The sequence below is a fragment of the Girardinichthys multiradiatus genome, chromosome 19 (genome assembly GCF_021462225.1).
Source record: "Girardinichthys multiradiatus isolate DD_20200921_A chromosome 19, DD_fGirMul_XY1, whole genome shotgun sequence".
Classification (NCBI taxonomy): Eukaryota; Metazoa; Chordata; class Actinopteri; order Cyprinodontiformes; family Goodeidae; genus Girardinichthys; species Girardinichthys multiradiatus.
Genome location: NC_061811.1, coordinates 18238692 through 18264119, shown reverse-complemented (window position 1 = coordinate 18264119; position 25428 = coordinate 18238692). Strand labels below are relative to the sequence as shown.

General features: G+C 41.0%; 1 protein-coding gene across 1 annotated transcript in view; it reads left to right on the top strand.

Annotated features, from left to right (window-relative positions):
• Positions 1–17165, top strand: part of runx3 (RUNX family transcription factor 3) — a 32331-nt gene extending 15166 nt beyond the window's left edge. The window contains exons 4-6 of the mRNA XM_047345615.1: positions 3247–3393; positions 10016–10090; positions 14310–17165. Coding sequence (XP_047201571.1) covers positions 3247–3393; positions 10016–10090; positions 14310–14791 — 704 coding nt within the window. The 3' untranslated portion in view covers positions 14792–17165. The remainder of the gene's footprint in view (positions 1–3246; positions 3394–10015; positions 10091–14309) is intronic.
• The last annotated feature ends 8263 nt before the right edge of the window (positions 17166–25428 follow it).

The following is a 25428-nucleotide window of genomic DNA, read 5'->3' as shown; positions in this document are numbered from 1 at the left end:
AATCTCTTAATAACTACACAAGGACACATATAGCAGCTATATTTGGAGGGCTGCTACCCCTGGCTGGCACTGCTCTGGCCTGGAACCAACAGTAGTCTCTGTGTGTCAGAGACAGAAAACTTCGGCCTTCATTCCTTCCTTCGCAGTTTAAAAAGAAGACAGACGGACTGCAAAGGATTTGAATAAAGAGATATCCCAGAGCGTACGAGAAGGGGGTGTTCCAGCATAATGGCATGGACCAAAGTGGAACAGTGGCAGACTGTCTTTTCCTTTCAATCAAGCCGCTTTAGAGCAGCAGAAGAACTGTAGTTTCTGCTCTGGAAGATTATTCATAACAGTCTTTCTCAAACTTTTAAAGTTCAAGGCTACTGCTGATCAGAACGTGTCAAAAACAACATCCTGGAGTTCTCTCTGCTGCTAGATTCTCACTAATCATCCCTCATCTTTTATTTATTTTCTTTGAGAAACCAGATATTTATGTACTTTGGTCTTGGTCACCTTTTCAGGGGTTCTGAATGTTTTTAGAAGTTCTTGCTTTTGTTCCATTTTCTGTTAAGGATGTTGGTAAGGTACTCACCTCTGCTCCATGAATCATTCATGCATTGATAATAGGCCTGGTACGACATGTTGCAAGATTAAAATAACTTGACACGTCAAAGTGAAGTTTATCTCATAAGGCAACACCTAGTTGCCGCCAGCTTGTGCTTTCATCTGGTGAAATAAAGGTGCATTGTGGAAACACAATTAGAAAGGTGAAATCATAATTTTAAACTTCATTAGGCTTCGGTAGTGATAGCTGCAGGTATAAACCAATTATTCGTTATGAAGATAACAAATATAGAAGATATATACACACACACACAGTCTATGTGTCCCAGGGTGCATCTGAGCTTAAGATTTCTATATAGTTTTTCTAAAGAAGACTGAAGAGAGGCGGTGGGCCCAAACAAATGGACAGAGCGGTAAACATGAGGAAACTTTACCCATGGGTCAGCCTCGGAGGAAAGATATATCGCCCATGGGTCAGTGGAGAGAAAGGATGGGCAAAATCCATATTGGTTCGTCTGCCTTGCCCCCTTTATATAGTGATAAAATATTCAAATCCAGCCATTACTTCACATTAGGCTTCTCTATAGAGATGCCAGGGAGAAAACCACAGAATGTATACATGCTGGTTGACACACATTTTTGGTGCATTGATAGTTACATTAAATCTTTTCCTCCCATTAGACGCATCCGGACTCATGTCTGACATTTAAGGTGTGTTCACATGTAAAGCATGTGCATGTGCGAATACACATGTGTCCGTCCACATAAAAAGGCACAATCAAAACTCGTTTTCTTCTCTTACCATTTCCCCAAAGGGGACCGGAGAGTGATAAGGGCACTAAGTGTGTTGGTTAGTTTTCTTGGTGCAGCAGAAATGCGTCACCTTTCTTTCCCAAGAGTTAGTCTTCACCTCCTGAACACATGTTTATGTGCACATAAACAGCTTTCTGTCTTTTTTCTCTGCTACATGGAAGACTGATGACTATGAGGTCTTGTTTGGGTGTTTCCTTCTCAGTGCTGTGTCAGTCAGACCTGAATTTGTGTTTGTGAAGGGGTGTGTGTGTGAGAGAGAGAGAGAGCAAGAGAGGGGGATGTTATTAGGGGTAGATATAGTCACTTTTTGCTTTTGTTTTGAAATGAGGTTGTAAAGATAAAGAACATTTAACCTAATCACTTTGAAGAGATGCCTAACGCAGCAATTTACACTTTATGAGACGTCAGTTTCAGGGAAAACAACATTCCTCCAGCAATTATTTTCAACCACTTACATTATCGTTATCTGCGGGTGACGTGGCAGCAGGTGCAGCCTGGGCAACATTTAGTGTCTAGCCAATGTATTTCAAGGTCTGCTGACATTCTAATAATATTTTTGTGTTTCAACTGAAAAATAGAAATAGTGGTTTCCTCTAGCTTTAGCATTATTTAGCTTGAAATAATGTAGGGGTAAGTTTAGGGGTGCCATCTGAGGTTGAGTACATTTGATGATATAAAAGTTATTCTGTGAAAAAAGTGAAACTCATGTTGCATAGATTCATTTCACACAACATTTGAAGCAGACATATTTCAAACGTTTATTTTTATAAATTATTTTCAGCTATGGGACACAGCTAATGGAAACCCAATATTCAAGTTCTTATAAAACTGGAATATTACAAAGGAATAATTTAAAGTGTATTTTTAATAAAGAAATGTTCTGGCCTACACCAACATGGGTAGGACTGCTGATTTGACAGCTGCCCAAAGAAGCTGGCTTTGCAGAGTGTTGTATTTAAACATATTACGGAAAAGTTCAGTGAAAGGAAAAGCTGTGGCAGAAAAAGGTGCACAAGCAACAGGGATTACTACAGGTTTGTGAAGATTTTAAAGCAAAGCCCATTCAACTGCAGCTGGAATCTGTTCTTCACGACCTATCCAGAATCTGGGCTACCACTATTTACATTTACTTATGTTAAACCACTGCTAAACCAGAAACAGTCCAAACCACCTTACTTTGGATATGAAGAGAAAGAACTGGACTGTTGCTTAGAGGTCCAAGCTAAAATTTTGCAATTTCATTTTAGAAATAAAGGTCCCAGAGGCACAGAAGAGTAGAGAGAAATGGAATCCAACTTACTTGATGTCCAGTCAGAGGTTTCCCCAGTAATGCAGCCATGTCATTTACTGATTTTGGTCCACTGTGTTTTATCAAGTTCAAAGTCAGCTTTGAACTTGATAAAACACAGCTTCCAGTAAATGTTAGAATCCGTACAATACACAGAACACACTTTTTCCTTCTCCTCAACTATCCATTGAAATGCTTGAAGACAGCAATCTAAACACCCAGCGTCTATAGTAATGGCTATTTGTGGCTTAGCCCTGTTGTGGAGGGACTCAGTGTCTCCTGGACAACTCTTGAGCCAGTAGTCATCGACGATTTTGTGTTGGCCATAGGATAACCTTTAGCCATTAAAATCCTCTGTTTATTATCTTATGTGATTGCTTATGTTCATTAGCTGTTAATCATCAAAAATCTATTAAATAAACACTTGAAATATGTCTCTTTATGTAATGATTCTATGTAGTACATAGGTTTCACATTTTGAACTAAATTACTGAAATAAATCAACTTCTCAATGATATTCTGATTTAGTGAGCTGCACCTGTAGACTACAAAAATATCAGCACCAGCTAAAATGTGCATGTTTCTCCATACCGCAGGGCACAGAGTGAAGATGGAAGACACCACGAAGATGCAGTTCTCTGACCGGCTTTCAGAAATCGAGCGCTACCAGCGAACTATGCGGTTAGGCCCAGTGAACAACAATCCACGCCCCATCCACCAAACGCACCTCAGCACCACACAAGGTGAGGACTTCAGGCATTTGCAGCTGACTTCCTCAAAATAAAAACCATAACTGTGAAAATTCACCTCACTTTGAGGGAAACTGGTGTAAAGTAATCTGTACCACAAATCTGTGTACACTTGAAATTCTGTTGAGGGCTTTAGCTTGAGGCATTCATGGTGATGGGCTGTTGAGTTCTAGGGTGGCAGTTTGTGTGTGTGTGTGTGGGGGGGGGGGGGGAGTGTGTGTGTGTGTGTGTGGTGGGGGGGGGTTGTCCAGTTTTGTACCTGGACAACCAGCATTGGAGGGTCCGCTCCCCCACAGAACTAACTGCCAGGTGACACAGCCGGTCCTGCCAGTCAGCTTTGGCTGAACCTCCCATTACAGCTTCAGGAATGTAACAGCCGTCCGCTACCTTGGCACCAACGTCAGTCCCAGACTGGTCGAAAGTGAGGGGGTGGGAGGAAGGCTGTGACTTAGACTGAGGTGGTGTGATTTTTTTGTTTTTTTTATTATTCTTGTGTTTCTGTGTGTATGTGTGTGTGTATGTGTATTTTGAGAACAGCTGCCTGGATGACGGCTGGGGTGAGGATGAGTCTTCATTCCTCATCATGTGTCAGACCCTCCTCAACTGGATATCTGGAAGCATGCAGGATGAATGTGTTCACTCCCCTCCCGCCCACTCTCCAGTTCTCATGCAGCCTAATCATTCTCATTACCTTTGTGCGAGCGTGTTACTGCGGACAGGAGAGCTTGTTTGGGAGCTGTGCGTGGGCGTAACCCTATCTCAGTGCATCACAACCGTACAGTGTTTGGCCTTGTGCTTAAGCTTAGGCACCGTTGAGTCACCAGTTTGGGCCTAATCTAACAGCTGACTGCTGGGAACGCTGGGTCTTTTATCCGTGCTCCCCCATGTCCTTACTTTCTGTTGATGTTAATGTTATTCCCTCGCACGTCCTGTACCACGATGAAAACACGTCAGCCATTTTAGAAACAGCAGCTACAGTAAACTCAAAATAACTTGCTCTTTTATATGTACTGTGTACAATGCCGGCACTATGATGGTAATTTTTGGTTTTGGCAGAAGCTCTGTGGGTTGTCCGCCAGCAGAAAGTCCCCTGCAGCTAAGCTTATACTGGGAGCTTTAAGCTTCTGAGGCCTGTCTTGAACATGCGGGGCGCAGAGGTGTGTAGACATGGTCCAGACGGCAGACTCCTCGCATAGGATTAGGGCAGGAATTAGAGCATCACATACTTTTGAGTCTTCAAAGGTTGCAAAACACACTTGTGCGGCGCATAAACGGAGAGTCCACAAAACGTGTTAACATCAGCTGGAAGTGTCAGAGAGGCTGAAGGCCTTGAGATTCGTGTTACAGCTGCAGAGGAAGGGAAGGCACATGAAAACCACACACCTTAATCTGCGGTATTACCGTCATCAATGCTGCACCGCAGGGCAAGAGTGGTAAAATAATTAAATAACAGAGCAAAATGGCCGTGCCCCCCTTCCCACTTTGCTGTCTTTGCTGAGCAGCATCCAGTACATGCAGACGACAAGGGCTGCAGAATTAGAAGCAAAGCTCAAACAAAAATAGACTTGTTGTAATAAATCCCATCCAGAGTCGTTGGGAGGTGTTTACATATCAACAACACGCACGTCTCTGCTTTTTACAGCCCTGCCAGACAGTGTTGCGCTCTGTTGACGCTTTAAATCCCGAGGCCTGTTTGTTTGAGTATTGCTGGGTGATAGATCACCAATCAGCAAGTTATAATTAAATGGATTCCCGTCTCGCTGTTACAAAATATGTTTTCCATTATCCTACATTTTCCCCCTGAGAACAACCAAAAAAGAAGAAGAGGAAAAGATGGTGTCACCTCTCCTCAAAGCCTTCTTGCTTCATTTTGTTGTCTGAGGCATGAAATATTGTCTGGTGTGTTGGGAGCAGGACGTGTCTTCAGACATCTATGCAAAATCTTAAATCACACAATTGCACCATAGAGACATTGAAAATAAAAAACACAGTACTTCTCACACACACGGAGAATGGTGTTGTAAGTGTTCTGCTAGCGCCCGAGACAGACGGGGTAATTAAGAGCTCATTACACTGCATGTAGTGACAGGATTCCTGCACGCTGGCAGACGCTGCAGTCGCTGCTTGTTTTTGTTCTTCAGTGGCCACAGGTAAGCCTGCTAGACATGTGGAATGATTCTCAGGCGGAGGTGTGTGTGTGTGTGTGTGTGTGTGTGTGTGTGTGTGTGTGTGTGTGTGTGTGTGTGTGCGTGTGTTTGTGTGTGTGTGTGTGTGTGTGTGTGTGTGTGTTTGAAAATGTGTGGTTCACCTGGTGCACCCAAGCAAATCTGACACTCAGACAATCAAGCACTAAATTGTTATTCTGGTTTTCAAAACCTCAAGCGAGATACATGTGTAGCTGGTTGTATCTGTGGGTGGCATCGTTTTCTTTTTTCCTCCTCCAGGTTCATCTGAATTTGACAACATTTTAGTGTGTATACATAGGTCTTTCCAGTCTAAAACAAAACCAAAAAGCATGATTGAAGAAGTGATTTAGCTCAAAGGGTGGAAAAAAGTGGAAAACAGGTTTCAGTTTTTACCTTAATCCAGACAAAACAAGCTCCTGGCATGAGCTCAAACAGGCAGCTGAGAAGAAAGACGTTTTTTGACTTAAACATGCTTTAACTGTTAAAAAGGGGGAAGAAAGGAAACACACCACCAATTTAATCATCCAAACAGAAAGTGCTGGCACTTTTGAGGTGGTATCGTTTGACATGTTATTTGTTCCAACACCTGCGCGTTCTCCCTCTGAAGATAAATATCAGACCTTAAGCATAACGTTCCACCATCCACCATTCTGAGCTTTGATGAGGGCTCGAAATCGCCTCTCTGGGTGTCTCACTATGTGTGGTGATGGTATTAATATCAGCTGCATTCTCCCCCAATTCAATTTTTAAACCATACACACATTTTATGCCTCAAATTTTACAGTGCCTTGCAAAAACGCTTGCATTTAGTCAGATTACAACCACAAACCTGAATGTATTTTAATGGGATTTCATTTGTTAGGAAACCAGAATAGTGCAGAATTATGAAGTGTTAGAAAAGTGTTAGAATCACCGTTTTAAAATTTGGTTGTTTTTTTTTTTACAAAAGAAACACAAAACCTAAAAATGTGGTGTGGATTTATATTCAGCCTCCTTTATTCTGATGCTGCTAAACAAAATCAAATGTAACCAACTTCCCACAGAAGTCACCTAATTACTTAACAGAGTATACATGTGCAATGTAATCTCAGTATTAATCCAGATGTTCTGTGAAGGCCTCTGACGTTTGTTGGAGAACATTGACAGGCCAGGGAGAAAGTTGCGGAGAAGTTTAAAGAACGTTATAAAACATTGTCCCTGTTCAATACATTATCTGAAAATGGAAATTTTAGCTGAATGAAGCTAACACAGGGCAATCCTGGAACATAACCTTAACACTGGGCAAGCCAAATGCTTGGTTGGTTTAAGTCAAAGCGGATTCATTTGTTAGAATGGGCTAGTTAAAGTCCAATCCTAAACCCAATAGAGAGATTTTAGCAAGTCTTGAAATATTTTCTTTACAGAAACTCTCAGTCCAATTTGACTGAGCTTGAAATATCTTCCAAAGAGAAATAGGCAAAACTTTCAGTTTGTAGATCAGCAAAGCCAGTAGAGACTAAGGTAACGACTCAGGGGGCCTGAATATAAATGCATGGCACACTTCACAGAAATCCATGTGTCATTTTCCTTCCACTTCATAATTATGTGATACCTTGTGTTGGTTGATCACATAAAATACCAATAAAATACACAGAAGTTTGAAAATTTTGCAAGGCATCGTACATACAAAAGAGCAAATCCTTTCCATGTATGACACTTGATTCAAATGTTGTTACTTCTGGCTTCATTTCGCTGAACTGGCACTCATCTGCTGCAGCTGTGCCTTGGCCATCTTGCTCTGTATCTCAACGTTGTGGCCTCTGGCCTGGACTTAACTTGAGAAGGTTTTTAATGCAGCTGCACCCCCTCCCACCTCGTCCACAGCGACCACACTGTTTACTCCGCATAAACAAGCCGGCCGGACCCCCGGGTTTGAGGAGGTACTGCTGCCGCCGCCTCGGCTGGGAAGCGCACAACCAATTGACACGTCAAGAGTGACATGATAAGCTAATTAGAAGCAGTAGCGGGGCATGAAATTAGCACCGTCAGGTAGCGGCGGGGATGTTTGAGAGTAGGCGTCACACTCATTAAGTTTCTGCGAGACCGAAGCCAAAGGCTGTGAGGCTAATATAACCAAAATGAAGGAATCTGGAGCAGTCTTTTAGACACTCTGTTTTACTTCTGCTCTTCAATATTTATATAATATGCCAGTGGCTGACAGAGTTTGTTTGTCATGGTGCCTGAAAGCTTTATTTGTGGTTTGTTGTTTTGTTTTTATGTGACCCAGAAATCAATTTCTAAAATGAAAATGTTTCTGTATGAAAAGAAATTTTCTGAAGCCACCAACTTTGTGAAAAACAAAGAAAAAGGAGAAGTGAGAGTGAGTGAGATTTTTTTAAACCAGACTCAACTGTTTGTGTAAGTTATAATTTCACATCAGAGTAGGGCTGGGTTTTACATTTCAGCAATTACAGAAACTGCATGTATGCCATGAGCAGTCTCTATTGAGTGAGGGGAGAGACGGGAAGGGAGGGCGGCCGAACAACCAGCTCTCAAAGAGAACGTAGGATTTTTCAGCCCATGTGTTTGTTTTTGCTCACGTTATAAGTGAGGGCTCAAAAGACATATCAAATGTCCCACATAGCTGAGCCAAGGCCGTGTTCCTCCCCTCTGTAACGCGCTCTCTTTCTCTTTGCTTTCCTCGCTCGGCGTCTTTCTTTCTGTCTTCCTCTCTCTCACACACATGTTCTCTCCCCTGTGTGACGCCTAAGGCCTGAGCGAAACAGGAAGTCAGCACAAGGACCAGTATTCACTGTCTCTCAATGACATGCTTCATTACGCCAAATGCATTACATGTCTCAGAGGCGTTGCTAGATCCGGAGTCATGAGGATGGGATGCCATTTTGGCTCAAGCAACTTCTCAGCCATCCCTTTCATCTCTGCATAAAATTCAAAAGCAGGGGATTTATTTGTGTCGTCCCCAAAATTGCACTGGAACCATCTCAGAACAGCCTAATTAGTGACGCAGTCAACACTTCACCATTTCCCAACTCCTCAGCTCCTCCTAGGGGGCTGGTCCTCCTATTAACAGGGGTAATCTGTGTCTCTGCTATTGACGTTGTCTGGTGGCCAATCAAAATATTTGAAGGAAATGTTTATTTTCTTGAGCGAATCGCACCAGCTGCTTGCAAGCTTCCCTGAATAAGGCCATTTATGTGTAAGAATTTGCCATTGTGAGGCATAGTGCGGGACCTCTCGGTGGCTGAGTGCTGATTTGGACATTTGCAAAGGAAACGGAGGGGCTCCAGGGGAAGCAAAGATCTTACACAAGCTGTGGCTAAAATACCCAGTGCCACCCCCCCATCTTTACCCTTTGGCATCATTTGAAGAGCTAGTTGTAGCAATGAGAGATTGGGAATTTACTTAACTGTGGCATCAGAGTCATGGCTGATTGCTCTTGTCATCAAAAAGAGAATACCATGTGATTAATTTGGTTTGGTATTAATCATGTGTTAAACTGCCTGTGTCCACAGAGTTTCGTGCAGGTTGTCTTGTAGCAAATGCACCATCTCAGACTTTGAATAAATACCAGCTGTTTGTCCCAAGCCTGCTGCGGTGTAGCCGTCAGGTGTGAAGCTGGGTCCCACGCGTTGGGCCAGCAGGTCCTTGACCCTTCCTTCGCTTCCTGACAGCTCTGCTGGACAGGCTACCAAGTATCCTACGCCTCACAGATCACACCTCCTCCAGTGTCTCGCCTGAAGGGCCCAAAAATACATCATATGCACCCATTGAGCGTGTTTTTCCAAGCCTGGTCTCACTGTGGTGAGAAACCCACCCCTTCTCTTCCCAGTCTTCACTGCTCAGTCAGCAGATGCCAACCTGTGACAGGAACAAACATCTCAAAACCACCAGGTGTCAGGACAGTTTGGACCAGTCTGTCATAAAAAGGTTATTTGGATTGTGTTTTAGGTTCCCAAGCCAAATAAAATGATTTCATAACTATAAACATCAAACATTTACAACCCATACATGTGTTTGTGTATTCTAATGTTTCAATCCTCCAGAGAATCCTACAGTTTTTGTCAGAATCGCATAAGTATTGGTTGTTTGGGGTTTTTAATGATTTATTTGAACAGTTTTTTTCACTATATGGATTTTTTTCTAATCTACACAAGATCAGAATCATACATACAGGCTTAAATATATGCATCACCAATCAAATTTAGCTTAATATATTTTGGCTAGTTATGCTGTAGCTATGCAACTGCACACTTTCATAGCCATCAACATGCTTCTGGCATCATTCTGGCTGGATATTTGACAGAATTGGAAGAGTTTAGGAAATGTTTGATGAAAAAAATCCACAAAACAAACTCTTGCGTGCACAAGAATTCAGTGCACAACTGTATGTAACAGTATTGACCTGTTGGTTCATTTGTGTTTTGCTGTAGCTCTGTGGCCGGAGCAGATGGATACCTCCGCTCTGAAGACCTGTAAGGTGGAGGAGGATCTGAGATCATGGCCAGGTGAGAAACTGACATCTCTCTCTCTGTTTCTGTATCAACACAGCCCTGTGACTCTGCTTTGAGTTGCTGGATTCTAAGAAATCGGCACATATGTAACATAAGGGGTGGGGTCTGTTTTGATTTTGTCTGAAGAGCCTTACTACATCCCATTACAATCCACTAACACCACCACTGAGTCTCCCTTCTTCCTCCCCTCCTACTCAGTGTTTCTTTCCTTTGTCTCTTGGTGATGTGGATCTTTGCTGCTTTCTTAGCAGCCCCCACTGGCTTTAATCCACATCTTACATAGAAACCACCAACTCCACACCAGACATGCTGAGTCATCCACACACACTGTAAAGAGAGCCCACTTTGAGACACAAAGAAGACTTTTAGATGGGGCTTAGTAGTCACACTCCCTTTTAATTTATCAAAATAGAAATATGACTTTTAAAGCTGGCATTTCCAGGATTTGAAACTAGTCACAAACACAAAAGACCAGTAGTCAGGGCAATAAATCACATGGGAGAACCATGTATCTCCATGGAAAGGATTTACTTAACAAATAAACATAGTTATCATGCCACCTTGCTTCTTGATACATTAGTAAAATCTCAGGTTTTTCTACAATCACAAATTCCGCTTCCCTTTGCTTGTATTGCATGTCACAAGTGGACAACATGCAAAAACACTCTGCTCTGGCATGATGAAGCGTTACCATAGATGAAGCTTTTGAGGCTGTTGACTGCGGTTCTACAGCACAGAGGTGATTGTCATTTGCATTCAGCTTGAAGCTCCGACTGCGAGAGCTTGGCGCTTAAACAAACACCTGGAAATCATTTGTGTTCATTTGAGTCTCCTATTCTTTGGCATGGACTAAAGCAGCAGCCGTCCCAAGGGTATCAACAGAGACTCCTAATCTTAATGGCATTCACCGTTCAAACCAGTCAGTGTATCAAAAACTTTCAGATTATTTAATACTGCAACAAGGTCTCTTTGGGGATAAGACTGTAGCATGTAGCTGTACCAGCTGGAGTTCTCTTTTCCCTATTTCCTTCCCTCCACCTTATTTGCCTGAGACACCATTCCCTGGGCCCTGGCTGTCACAGTTTGCATCAATCCTGAGTAAACATTTCACAGGTGAGCGCCTGGATTTGCATCTTCCCATCGCCAGCTACCACATTCGGACAAACACATACACACGTATACGCCCTGATGCACAATTAAACACACATGGAGGCGATCGCCTCAAACCTGCTCTTATGTTAACAACCAAAATCAGTTTCTCCCGTAAGCAAATGAGACAAACCTCCGGCCATATCTGGGTTACACGCTTGAGTGTGGACTAGTGGACTTCTTGAACTATGTAGAAAAGAGGTAAGCCCTTATAGAGTTTGCAGGTCTCAGAACCAGCAAAGGAAGAGAAGGAGCACTGGAACACAATGTTCTCAATAAAATCCCTGATTCCCACCTACCCACTTCACAGACTGGGAACATCACAGACAGCAGACGGTGCCAGCGAGCCCTCTGGGTTCCATCCCTTCTCCTGTCTCTGCAATTTAGTCAACACGTTTCAGATGAGTCTAATGGAGATCATGTGTGGGGTTTGTGGCGCTGAGGTTACAGGCAACTACTGCAAGGCTTGGTTGGGAAGACCCTCTCGGCCAAAGATGCACCGCCATTACCGCAGCCACAACAGCCAAGCCTGTACTTACAGTGGGTTGGGGAGGGTGGGGATGCAAAAAGGTATGCAGGAGCGAGAAAAAACAGACATCCTCTTAGTCACACAGCAGTTTGTTTAGCTCTTTCTCTCCTCCAGAGGGAGCTACTGTACCATTGAGCCTGGAGGGTGTCTGCAGACACCTTGTGGCTCCCAGCCAAGAGCCTGAGCCTGAACAAGCCCATTAACGTGTTGTGATAAGTGTCCAATCCAGTTTCCCCTGACAAATCGCAGGAGCCGATCCCTGCCACAGTTTAGCCACCATGTTTCCACCAACTCCAATCAACGGGGAGATCATGAGCAGGGTGGGCAGCAGCAGCCATAGCCATCATGTCCCCTCCCCAGCTCCACCCTGAGGCTTAAATTTAGACCAGGCAGGGAGAGATGAAGGGACACACACACACAGAGGGAGCAAAAGCTTTTTGGGAGTCCGGTAGGAAATAATCTGACTCCACTTCACCCGAATCAACAGCAGCTGATGGCTTGGATTTTCTTTGCATGAAATCAGATATGGAGCCGACTGCTGGAAAAAGAAACTGCACCCCACCACCAATAAACCTCTCTGCTTTCATAAAAGGAAAACAAAATGCAAAAGTGTGTTAGGAAGAAAAAGGAATCACAGTATAGCAGGACCAATGGAAATTGCAAAGGAGCATTTTCTATCTTCTGTCTCCAAAAATTGGACCCAGTCCTCCAGACATAAGGAAAAGAGATTCCAACAACACTGCAGCACACAAGTTTGGCATCTCCCCCAAGGGGTGTAGCGTGCAATCGTTGCTATTTCATAAATACAAGCTCTCTTTTCTCTGCCATCCAAATCTCTATTTTACACTTACAGTCATGTGGGCACATTGAGCCAGAAAAAGTCACATTGGGACAAACAAATAACCAAATACAGAGCTCTGTGTAGATGAATGAATGTGCGTGCAGGCGGCAGGTATGGCTGTGGTGCTAACTATGCTAACAGCAGGTATGAGATACTTTCTCCAACACCCAAAGATGTTTAAAGTGCATTTACCGTTCCATGACATTTAGGCCAGGAGCAGTCTGACGACAATTTTTCACATGTATGTAGAGATAACTAAATAATCTAGAATATCATCTCAAAGTTTGTTTATTTCAGTAAATAAAAAAGGTCATTATATATATATATATATATATATATACCAAAGATATATATACCAAAAAGGATTTCCAATACAGATATTTAATGTTATGAAAGGTTAAGTGGAAGGAAAAAGTCGGAAGGAAAAATAGGTGTGCAAACAAAAGAGATAATTGCAGCTTTGTTAATCAAAACCTGCTTTACTGACCATGGTATCACTATGATTGATGAACCAGCAGATCCAATAATGCAGACAAATTAAAGGCCGCTATTAAAGCAAATAGACTTCCTTAACACCTTACCAAGAGCCACAGGCTGATCGTCTCCATGCCATTCCACATTGATGCAGTGATTAGTGAAAAAGGAACCCCAACCAAGCATTGAGTGCATATAGTGTACAGTACATGGGAATACTTTGCTAGGCTGACATTTATGTAATAAAACACATTTTTCATTCACCTTATGTAGAGAAACTGAATATTGGGTTTTCATTAGGTATAGGACAGTAATATAAATACTCAAAATAAACAGAAATAGACGCACACAATGTATCACTGTGTATATAATGAATCTATTTAATGCATTACATTTTCAATTGAATTACTGAAATAAATGTATTTTAATGATGCATGCACAATCTAAAACAATGAGACATAAAGAGGGAGGAATAATTAAGAATGTAAGACTACGTAATATCATATGTCTTTATAAATAAGAAGAAAAATAAGGAGTTAAGAAATTTCAAACCTGCTTTAAAGCTTTCAACTTTATTTATATTTCCCTTCTGGCTGCTAAATAAAGTATAAAGACCCACAAGGATTCAGCTCTGTAACCCGTGAGCTCACACTTCACATTTAACTTTGACAGGATCTGCACTGTGATACACATTTAGACATACCAGAAAACTACTCTCTCTCATTCTGAACGTCTGCCTGTTTCACCTAAGCATGATTTATGATATGTTGCACAACAGTGCAACAAGCCGTCAGTGTTTATACAAAGCACCCCTTACCACTGACAATGCCCCTTTTCATTGCTCAGAGGACAGAAAGCTGTACGTTGATTTCCTTTTGAAGGACTGCTAGGGGGTGCTGGCGAGGGGGACCTTTTCATAACTTCAGTCTTGTGCATGAGGCTGCAGGATGAAGTGCTGTCAGTGCTTGATGACTGTTACTGAGCCAAAAAATGTCTCAGTTCATTACTTTCGAGCAAATGTTTCCATTGAGTGGTTTATCTCAAGAAATGTGAGCACAGAAATGAGGTTTAGAAAGGTTTGCTGCTCTGGAAATGTGTTATAATAAAAAGATTTCTGCTGTTTGTAAAAGGGAAATGTATGAGTCTTTTGTTTTATCACAGTGACAGCAGTTTTCCATCATGCATGAATGCTTCTAACTTCTTCTTTGTGTCTCAAACAGGGACTACAGATCTCTTCCAACAGAGGACTACCTTCTCATCTCTGTCCCCACTGACAGACCCTCGCTTCTCAGATCCCCGCATGCATTACCCGGGGGCCTTCCCATACTCTGCCAACACCTCCAGCACCGGCATCAGTGGCCTGAGCATGTCAGCCTCCTCCAGATACCACACCTACCTGCCACCCCCCTACTCAAACAACCAGTCTCAAAACTTCCAGTCCAACTCTTACCTGTATTACGGCACGGGCTCAGGATCCTACCAGTTCTCTATGGTGGCGCCAGGGAACACTGGGGGCGAGCGCTCCCCCACCCGCCTCCTGTCATGCTCGGGAGCCACGGGCACTGGAGGTACCAACAGCCTGATGAACCCCGGCCTAAACACCCAGAGCGAGGGCGTGGAGGCTGATGGCAGCCACAGCAACTCTCCGACAGCCATGAGTGCTTCAGGTCGCTTGGATGAGTCCGTCTGGAGACCATATTGACTGGAAGAGAGCTAGAAAATTTGAAGATTGGGAGAAGAGAGAGTTGAGATGTGAAGCGAACGATGAACAACAAAGCTGAAAACTGAAAGAAGAAAAAAAACATAAAAATGTTGCATGTTTGCCTTTGTTTTCTCGCTTTAAAAACTTTTGCTTTTACTGTTTGAAGACATTTTGTAATTTCTGAGTAAACTCTTGCACTGCGCTGAAACCTGTACTCTCAAGACCTTCCAAAGCCATACGAGTAGAGGTGACATGCAGCGGAGACTGTAAATAATAGTTAGAAAGCCATTGCAGTGATGTAGACAGGTAATCGAAGTCAAACGAACAACAGCGTGGAGGTACAAACAATCAGTACGGCTGATGAACTGAAAGCCACAGCAGACATTCATCAAACAGACTGCTCAGACTGATCCAGCCCACTTGGCAGGTGGAGAAGAGAAGTCGGACTGGTTTTCTGCTCCATGACTGACTCCTCGCCAAGCATGGCTGCACTGCTGTAGCAATCGGTCCCTTTAAGCTTTCATTTGTGTAAAAATTTGCATCAGATGTAAAAATGTTATCATGAGCATACAGGGCTGTTTCATGTGCTCAGAGTACTTCTGCAGAACCTTTTGGTCTATTTATTTTCCACACAGAGACATTAGCGTTTGGTTAGAGAGGAAATGTCTCAGAACAATTGCTGCATTATTGAGCGAGAAGCATTTTCATGTTTAAGAAATGAATTCTCTGCTGTTTTATCAGTGTATCGTGTTTCAGCAGGACAATGAATGATAACTGAAGGATTGTCAAAGACAAAAATGGTGTGGTTTATTTTATGCAGATAAGTTAAGTCCTGTTGTCTGTACTTTTTTTCTTTTCCAACTTCTCTATTCAAGCTTTTTTCTGAAGTCCACGCCTGAAATTATATTTTTTTTTATTATTTTAACTGGACAACATGGTTTACTTTTGATATTTATTTGAGCCAAACGTTGGGGAAATGTATACAAATACCCCAAATCCTTAAGCATTTTTCTTTAATTTTTTCCTTTTTTATAAGCATATAAATAGTATATATACCATGTTTGTTAAGTATGAATTTGGTTCAAGTTTTTGTAATATATTGCAACTAAATTATGAAAAAAAAACTTTTAATGTAATTTTGTTGCCTTCCAATGTAGCTTTGGTGCACTAAAACCTTTATTCCAAATGAAATATGCCCAAAAAGATCCTAGAGCCATGATCTTTTAAACTATTTACAATTTGCCTTCCTGCGCTTACAAAAGAAAAAAAAGCTATTTTTTGCACTATTTTTTTTTTTACTTTCCTTACATTTTGTTTGGTGATTTGAAAGTGTGCAGAGCAAAATATGAAATAGTCCTGCACATGTTGTTCAAACATGCTTCAATTGTCCTTTTGAAAAATACTTCACAGGTAATAATCCTGCAGCACAGGTGTGTCTGCATATTCCTACTTCCCTGAGGGCCTTTATAAGGGGACAGAGCAACGAGGAGGGGTCCAGAGTGGGATCTTCTTACCAAAACTGAGGGCAGTCTCTTTTCTGCACAGGTCCTTTTGTTCTGAGTAATCAGTAATCCTTTGAAGCATTTGTGGTCATGACTATCCCTCTTGCTCTAATTTACTGCTCATGCTCCGGCGTTTGTTTACACGTCTGTGCAGATCATTTTCTCCTGTCCAGATCTAAGGTATTTACAACAGATATCAGGTGTCTGATAGTTACAAGACTGTGGTAATGACTCTGAGAGATGGATGTTCAGTTGCCACACTGCTTAGGTTTAAACTCAGAGTGAAGAGTCATCCAAAGATGCTTGCATTTGGAGCTCAGGTGAAGACATGTATGCTAGAGGTTTTCCACTTTATTCAGCGAATGTTGTCTCATTCATACTAAGGAAAAGCATGTTGTATTTTCATCCTCTGAAACCTCTACTTGGTAGAAAACCTCACAAAATAATCCTGCAGCTAGAGAAATCACACATTTGTGTGGCTACGTCCAGAAAAGATCTACACAACTGCCTGTAAAACTGTTTAAATGTTGAGATTTGTGGCAACTCATCTGTGTGTTGAATGAACTTTATTGTCCTTGTTTATGCAAAACTATGAAGCCAAAGTGTACAAGTCAGTCCTATTTTGTATGTTTAATTAAAGAGCACAATGTTCCAACAGTTTTCTTTATAAAAGAACCCAAGTTTCATTTTCATTTTAAGTCAGGCTTCTCTCTTTGGTTCTATCAATGCTCAAAGCATGTACATCTGAAAGTGATATGTTAATTTAAAAAACATGTGTATGTGCTGAAACCATTACTGCTTCCATATGAGTGCTTGTAAAGTTTGCGGATAATGTAGTTTTTAATCATTTTAATTAAAAAAAAGATGCCTCACTTCTGTCTTCAGAACTGCATTTCATCCATAAGTTACATTTGCATCGCCTTCCAAAAGTATGCACACCACTTCAACTTTTCCACATTTTGTAACATTGTTTTTATGCAATTTGATAAACACAAAGTAGTTGCAAAATCTTAGAAAAATAATGTGCTTTAAAAAATATATTTAAAAAAATAAATATCTAGAAATTGCAGCATGGTTATGTATATAGCCCCTTTACTCTGATACACCTAAATAAAATCCCGTAAGGCCAACTTTCTGCAAAAATAATTATTAACTGAGTCTACCTTTGTGTAATTTAATCTCAGTGTAATTTAAGGTGTTTTGTGAAGGTCTCAGAAGTTTGTTTGACAACATTAAAGAACAAACGGATCCCTAAAATCTGATGGAGCACTGTTCAAACAACCACCTAAAAATGGAAAGAGTATGGCACAAATGCAATCTAACAAGACATGGCCATCCAAATGAACTGAAAGGCCGGACAAGGAGAACATTAATAAGAGAAGCAGGCAGATGGGAGAATCTGTTGACCGGACAACTGTTAGTCGTGCACTCAGCAAACCCAGCTTTTATGGAAAAGCGGTAAGAACCATGCCATACAACGTCCTGTTTGCAGTTTGCCACAAGCCAATTAGAGGACACAGCAAACATGTGGAAGAAGGGGCTCTGCTGAAATAAAACCAATTTTTTTGGCATACATGCAAAATGTATGGGGAATCCATCGCTGCTTATCGCTCTTAGAACACCATCTCCACATTGAAACACAGTGGTGGCAGCATTATACTTTGGGCATGCTTTTCTTTGACAGGAACAAGGAAGCTGATCAATGTTGATGGAAAGTTGGATGAAGGGTAATCCAGGAAAGAACTTGTTAGAGGCTGCAAAAGACTGCAAGAGACGGCAGCAAAGGTTCAGGTTCCAGCAGAACAACAATCCTAAACATACAACTAGACAATGTCCAAACAAATCCAATATAGAATCTGTGGCATAATTCGAAAATTGATGTTCCAAGATGTTTATATCTAATTTTGCTGAGTGTGAGATATTTTGCAAAGAAGAATAGGCATAAAAGCCAGTCAAGCCGGTAGTGGCAAACCCCAAAAGACATGCAGTTGCAGCTACGGGGAAAGGTTCCTCTACAACATTATTGGCTCTGGGAGAGTGTTTGCAAATGCATGACAGCTTTGTCAAATACATTTGAAATAGTGCAACTCTCGCATGCAAGAACAGGTTTCTGTGCTAAGGTAACCCTCCAATATCGATGCTAGCAATGACCCAGCATTTCTCATGTAAAAGTTACTATTTTTACAACCTTTTCAACTTTTCAGATCTAAACACCTCAGGACAGATGCATTTTAAAAATTTAGCTCAAATTCAGTAGGTCTAGAGTAAGAAAGAAAAGCCGACAAGGCTCTTTTTTAGAGATTTTTGTTCAATTTCAATCAATACAATTCAATTCAATTCAGTTTATTTATATAGCGCCAATTCACAACACATGTTGTCTCAAGGCACTTCACAAAAGTCAGGTACATACATTCCAATTAATCCTAACCATTGAACAGTTCAGTCAGATTCAGTTATTTATTCAAATTGGATAAAACGTTTTTCTGTCTAAGTAAACCCAGCAGATTCCATTGAGTCAGAGACTTGTAGCATTCACTCCTCCTGGATGAGCATGTAGAGACAGTGGACAGTCATTGGCGTTGACTTTGCAGCAATCCCTCATAACTATATACATGCATGTCAAATTCTGGTAAACCTGTTAAACTATTTACCATTTACTATTTGAAGTAACCAAAAAAATCACAACTTAAAAAGTGAGTGCAATATCACGGAAGCCATCACAAAATGTCAAATGTCAATGTCAAACTTATTTGTAGAGCACATTTAAAAACAACAGTTTACCAGGACTTACGGTTTGAAGAGTGAGGCGATGGCAGCATAGGAGAGTGGCTCCCGGCATTTGGTGAAGAAAATTGCCGACAAAAACCCAAATATTAAAGTAATGAAAGTATAGGTGATTATAAGTGTGGGCCTTGAGAATGCCTAAATATAAGCTGAAAAAGTCGATGCAGTCGGAGTTTACCGAGAGAGAAGAAGTTAGCCAGACGCCCCGGGCTAGCAAAGAAATGGAGGACACACATTCAGACCACAGTCAGGAGCATATAGAAGATGCAGGACTTGGCCTTGTCCTGAAAGAAATAAGATAGTTCAGGAATGACAATAGTCAGCAAATGAAAGAGAGATTCACGAAGAAATAAATAAAACAAATACGAGAATAGTGGAGGCTGAAAATCGGATTGGCTCGGCCGAAAATAGAATTCAAGTGGCAGAAGAAGCGGTTACTGAGCTACTGAAGCTACAGATTCACTTTAACGCTAAGCTGACTGATTTAGAGAGTCGATTAAGAAGAGATAATATCAGAATCCACAGTGTTAAAGAAGGCACAGAGGAGGGTTCTTCGTCAATGATAGTTTTTGTTGAGCGTATGCTTCGGGAGGGCTTGGCTTTCCAAGGCTCTTTTGAATTACGAGTGGAGAGAGCGCACCATGCCCTGGCACCGAAGCCGCCAACGGGAGCCCTGCCGAGGTCCATTGTGGTTAAATTGGCAAGCTACAGGATGAAGTAGGATCTACTGAAATTGGCCTGGCAAAAGCGGCGATTTCTACTCCACGGGAAAAATGTTAATCTCGACAATGATTACGCATCAGAGGTGCTGAAAAAATGAAAGGAATACGCCGAAGTGAAGTCGGAACTGAGGGAGAGGAGAATCAGATTTCAAACCCCATTCCCGGCCCGGCTAGGAGTGTTTTACCCGGACGGGACAGTGATATACGGATCAGCTGAAGAAACGACAGGGGACATGATAAACAGGGGTTTTCCGGTGACAGTTATTAAACAACCGGAGTCCCTGCTGGAGCAGATTCAGAGGTTCACACGCCGTACGAGCTGAAGAGCGTGGAACCGTGGGGGAGCAGGCAAAGCGGTGAGCTATGTGGAAACGTTGCAACCTTTAGACGTCAGGACCTAGTATAAACGCGGGGGGTTGGTAATCCCTGAGAAGGAGGGGTGAGTAATCTGTTATTGTTTTCCAAAAGACTTGGCAAAATTGTACTCACTTAATGTCTCCCCCCTGAACAACAAAATTAGAGAAGACATAGGAAGATGGGACTCAGTGCCATTTCTCAACTTTGTTTTCCGTATTGAATCTGTTAAAATGATAATTCTACCAAGGTTACTATATCTTTTTCAATCCCTTCCAATAGATATACCTGATCAACAGTTCCATGAGTGGGATAAACTCATATCGAGGTATATTTGGAAAGGATGAAGACCAAGAATTGAATTTCGGAATTTACAGTTGGCAAAGAATGAGGGCGGTCTGGCGCTCCCTTGCTTCAGAGGTTACTATACAGCTGCGCAGCTCAGACCATTAGTGTGTTGGTGCAATCCAGAGTATAGGGCTAGATGGATGGAGATAGAGGGGGCCATAATGGCAGAGTTTCCAATTCAAGCAGCATTAGGGGATAAGGGAATGATGTATGAGTTAACTAGTCTGGGGAACCCATGGATTGGTCTATCAATTAAGACATGGAAAAAGGTAATAAATACAAATCATTTGACAGAGGTGATAAAATAATTGATAATAATTGCTGCTTATTTGATCCAGACTTAATGCCTAAAAATATGGAAGCAAGATTTAAAAGTTGGAAAACTCATGGTTTAACAGCGTATTGTGCATTTTTGTGTAAAGGGTCGGTGAACAGTTTTCAATGCCTTAAAAGACAGTTTGATTTAATTAATGCTGATTTCTATAGATTCTTACAGGTTCATCGCCGTATTGACCAAATCAGGAAAGAGATTAAACTAGAACACTGAGATAGTGATATATTGAAAATATTTATGGATGCATACGCTTCAGATTCAGGAAAAAAACTATTGCAAGACTATGTAGGGATTTACGACAGCTGAAAGGGAGTTCTACGTAGGTAAAACAGAAATGGGAGAGGGATGGAAATCTGATAATAAAAAAAGAAAATTGGAAACATCTTTGCGAGATTCAATGGAAAACATCAAACTCAAGGTGAATCATTTTCACATATTCTGGTCTTGTCCAATATTACTCCCTTTCTGGAAAGAGGTATGTGAGATTCTGCGAAAGATCTTCCAAATGGGGGTTCCTTTTGAATTTGTATCTTTATATCTAGGAGCTCTACCAGTAGGAAATGTCTCTTCCAGTGATAAATATTTATTACAGATTTTGAGTGCTGCGTGTAGAAAAGCCATAATGAGGAAATGGTTGAAACGAGAGAGGCCTTCATTGGAGGAATGGTTCGACATCACTTGAATATTCTTGAAAAGATGGAAAAGATGGATTAGTTCTGTTACACCTCTTCGACCATCTTTTGTTTAGTTTTAGGTTGTTGTATCCATTCATATCCGTCTGTTTTCCTTTTGTTCTGGTACAACAAATATACATCCCAATGTTCCTGTTCTAGAAAGTTTTGATTTCACAATTTGATCCTTGATATTGTTTAGGGAGAACCAATCATCCCTCACTCTCTGTAACGGTTGTAAAATATTGTTTGCGAGGTGATGTAAATTGACTGTAATGTACAGAAGAAGGAATGAGATTGTAAAATTGTGATGTGAACAAACATGTAAACCATAAATAATTTTAGTAAAAAGAATTGAACAAAAAAAACAACAGTTTACCAAAGTGCTTTAGACCAACAATCATAAAACAGCAAATAGAATAAAACTGTGATAAAAAATAAATAAAATAGAAAAGATTTAAGATTTATAAGAACTACTTAGCGTCTCATACTCAATCAAAGTCTATATTCTGAGCGGTGCAGACATGTAGAGGTAAGGTACTCCACAGCCTTGGGTTGCCACAGTGAATGTTTGATCACCTCTACGCTTTAACTTTGATCTCTAAATATCAAGTAGAAACTGGTGGATTGACCAGAGTGCTCTCAAAGGTGTGTGGATGTTGAGATCACGTCGATAGAATTGGGTTAGACCATCCTATCACAAAAAGGCAAATATAGCCACAACTAATGTAATTTTGCTCAAACTGACAGACTAATAGAGGCATGGCAGAAGAATTTGCCATATTATATAGCACCCTGCTAACCTATGGTTTGTAATTATTTAAAATGTTTTAGAAGGACGAGGCAGAACCAGTTTAACATAAATATCAAACTGCAAAAACTAAATAAAATGGAGTCAACATAATACAGGCACAGGCCCTACGAACAGAAAATTACTTGTAAGCTACAGAAGTTTTTAAATAAGTTTTAAACCCTCCTAGAGAAACAAAAGCATTAAGACTTTGTGAATGATGAAGATTATTTAATCACCAAGGTGTTAAATAACAAGACATAGTTCTGTAATGTTCAAAAACACATTCTGGGTACTTGAAAGCACTGCAGGAGGAAAATGATGAATATACTGAACTAAGATGGGAGTTTAGCCAGTGTATCTCTGTACATAAAATATACCAGTGCTGTCTCTTTATTCTTGACAAGGGCAAAGAAACCAGATTATAAAATACACAATCATGTGTTCTGCACAATATATTTGTTTTGAAATGTAAAGAAAAGTGATATGCAGCGTCTAAGTGGTAAAAGTGTGTAGGAAGCAGTGTGCATCTAATTAATGACACTATAGCCAGGAATTTTTTACAACTTTTACAATAGTCTGAAATTTTTTTTTTGCACTGCCAACAAATAAATGCATTTATACTAAAAGCTCATTGTAATCTTTAGCTTTTTCCATGGAATGCTTAATATGGACTCTGAAAGAAAGATTATTATCCTGTTGAATACCAAAGTTTTGTAAGGATGATGCTCTCTCAACAAGGTCTCCCAACAGCATAGAAATATCGAAACTATCTGAAATGCTGGAGTGATTTCTGGAAAACCTTAATTTAGTATGAACAAACCAACTTTAGTGTAAAAATAATTCCTGGAGAACTGAACAGCAGTTTGAAGATTTTCAACAAAGTGCCTCAATGTAGAGCCAACTGAGTGAAATATGATGTAATATGCATGAAGGTGCATCTTAGCAATAAAACATACTTTTCCCATCAAAACAAACAGGCCCTAAAATTTACCACTGGTGTACTCCTTTGCTCAGAATAAAAGGGCTCTGCAAAAACACAGGTTAGATACCATATATTTTCTGCTCCCTTGAAGAATTGTCCAACAATTTATCGCTCTATGATTAGATGGGCCCGTTCTGGTTGTGTTCAAATTATAAACATAAACACAATCAAAGTTATGCTAAATTAAAATGAAAAAAGAAGTAAATAATGTCCATGAAGCCAGGAAGGTTAGTCTTTACATATACTTTCCTATATGGATCTTATAAAAATAACATTACTTACAAATTCAAGCAGAATTTAACTTATTTTAAAAGTTGGATATGAAATTAAAGTAAACAAAAAAACTACAAATTGATACGCCTACTTTTACCCTCAGCTGTACCGGCCTCCTGCCTTTAGTGTCCTTCTCTAAAACAATCTGCTTCATAATAAAAAAAGTTTTTCTAGTACAGTACATATTTTATTTCGAAAGTTGACAGTCAATTTTGCCATGGAGGTTGTTTTAGTTAATTACTGTGTGAGGTGTTAGGACTGAGCAATGTTAAACATTGAGAGATAGTGTATGATTCACCTCCACAAACAAAACTACCATCAGATGAGTAATGAAGAAGGAAGGCAAACCCATTCCGACCCAAATATTTGTCGTATTTATCCTCATACCAGAAAAAACATATACCACATGTCGTATCTCCCTCTCATAACACCATGATGTTTGCATGGATTTTGTCCCCACAAACTTTGCCATCAGTGAGCCTCTCGCTGGGACCCCTCTGCAGACTGAAAATGCCTCGGCTGTCAACACGGTGGTACCCAGAACGTGCATAAAAACGCAGCCCAGGAATCCAACACCACCCTGGCAGAGGCCATGTTAGCACACGTCGGCAAGTTGTCGCTTGTTAAAAACAATACAGGAGAAACTTGGAATGTCGGCAGGCTTTCTTACCAGCTATGTGGTTGTCAATTCATGCCAAGATTATGGCATCTGTTTGGATCATCTGAAGCCGAGCCACAAGATTAAACACTTGAGATGCTACCTTGTGGGGTGGTCTGATTTTAGATGTGGTTAACCTGTAACAAAACACTAACAGTTCCACACTCCAAACTAATGCCACCTGTTGGTGTGGCATGAAAAGCCCATCTAAGCGCTTTGTTCTTCATCAATTTTTCACTCTTATTCTGTGTTTATCCTCTCTTGTATTTGTTCTTTTTATCCTTTCTTCTCACTCAGATTTTTTCTTCCTCTTTATGGTTTCTGCTGTGTGCGTGTCTGCATCAGGACTTCTATGGGGGCAGCATTGGCAGAACAACAAAGACTCAAGAGGCAGCCTTGATACACACTGTATTCAATTAACTCTGCACACTCAGAGCACTTCCATACACACACTTACAAAAGCCTGTGCTGACAGATCTCTCCCCCCCCACCCCACTCCGTCCGCCCAGACAGTCTGAGCTCCACTTCACACCTTGAGAGTATGACGGTATTCCCTCTAGGTCTCATCACGGAGTCACTCTGCATCGCCTTACCGCTCAGGAAGCACAAAGAGAAGATGATAAGCTTTCAATTAGGCCAGGCTCAGGGGAATTTTCCAGCTGTCTTCACACACTCTTTGAGACCTGACTCTCTTCGGCCACATGTGTGGAGCACATCAGTTTTTGTTTTGGATGTAAGGAACTGGTACTTTTTCCCCTCCCCGTCCCCTTTGTTCCCACAAAGTTGCTCCTTTTTTGGAAACTGCAACTCTGCAAGAAATGTTTGCCCACATAGTGAGATAGCTGTCTGGTAGCAGTTGTCATCAAATGTATAAACAGGCTGGAGAACACAATTTTTTAAAGTTGATGAAATATTTAAAACGTACTGGAAGTTACAGCGAAGAAAAAAGTAAGCAACTGGGAAAAGAACAAAGAAACTAGTTTTTATTTCACAAATCATATCCTGTTCCTAATAAATCTCTGAGGTAAAAATTAAACCAGCCTTGGAGAAAAAAACAAGAATAGACAAGACAGACAGAAGGAGAGAACAGAGAAAAGGGAGTGTTTTGGAACGAGTGCACAATTGCAAAAACCCTCTCATTTCTCATGAAAACATGATCCCGTGTCGCTTTTGCGGTACCTGCATGCGAAACCCATTAGGGCCCCCTTCTGCAGCC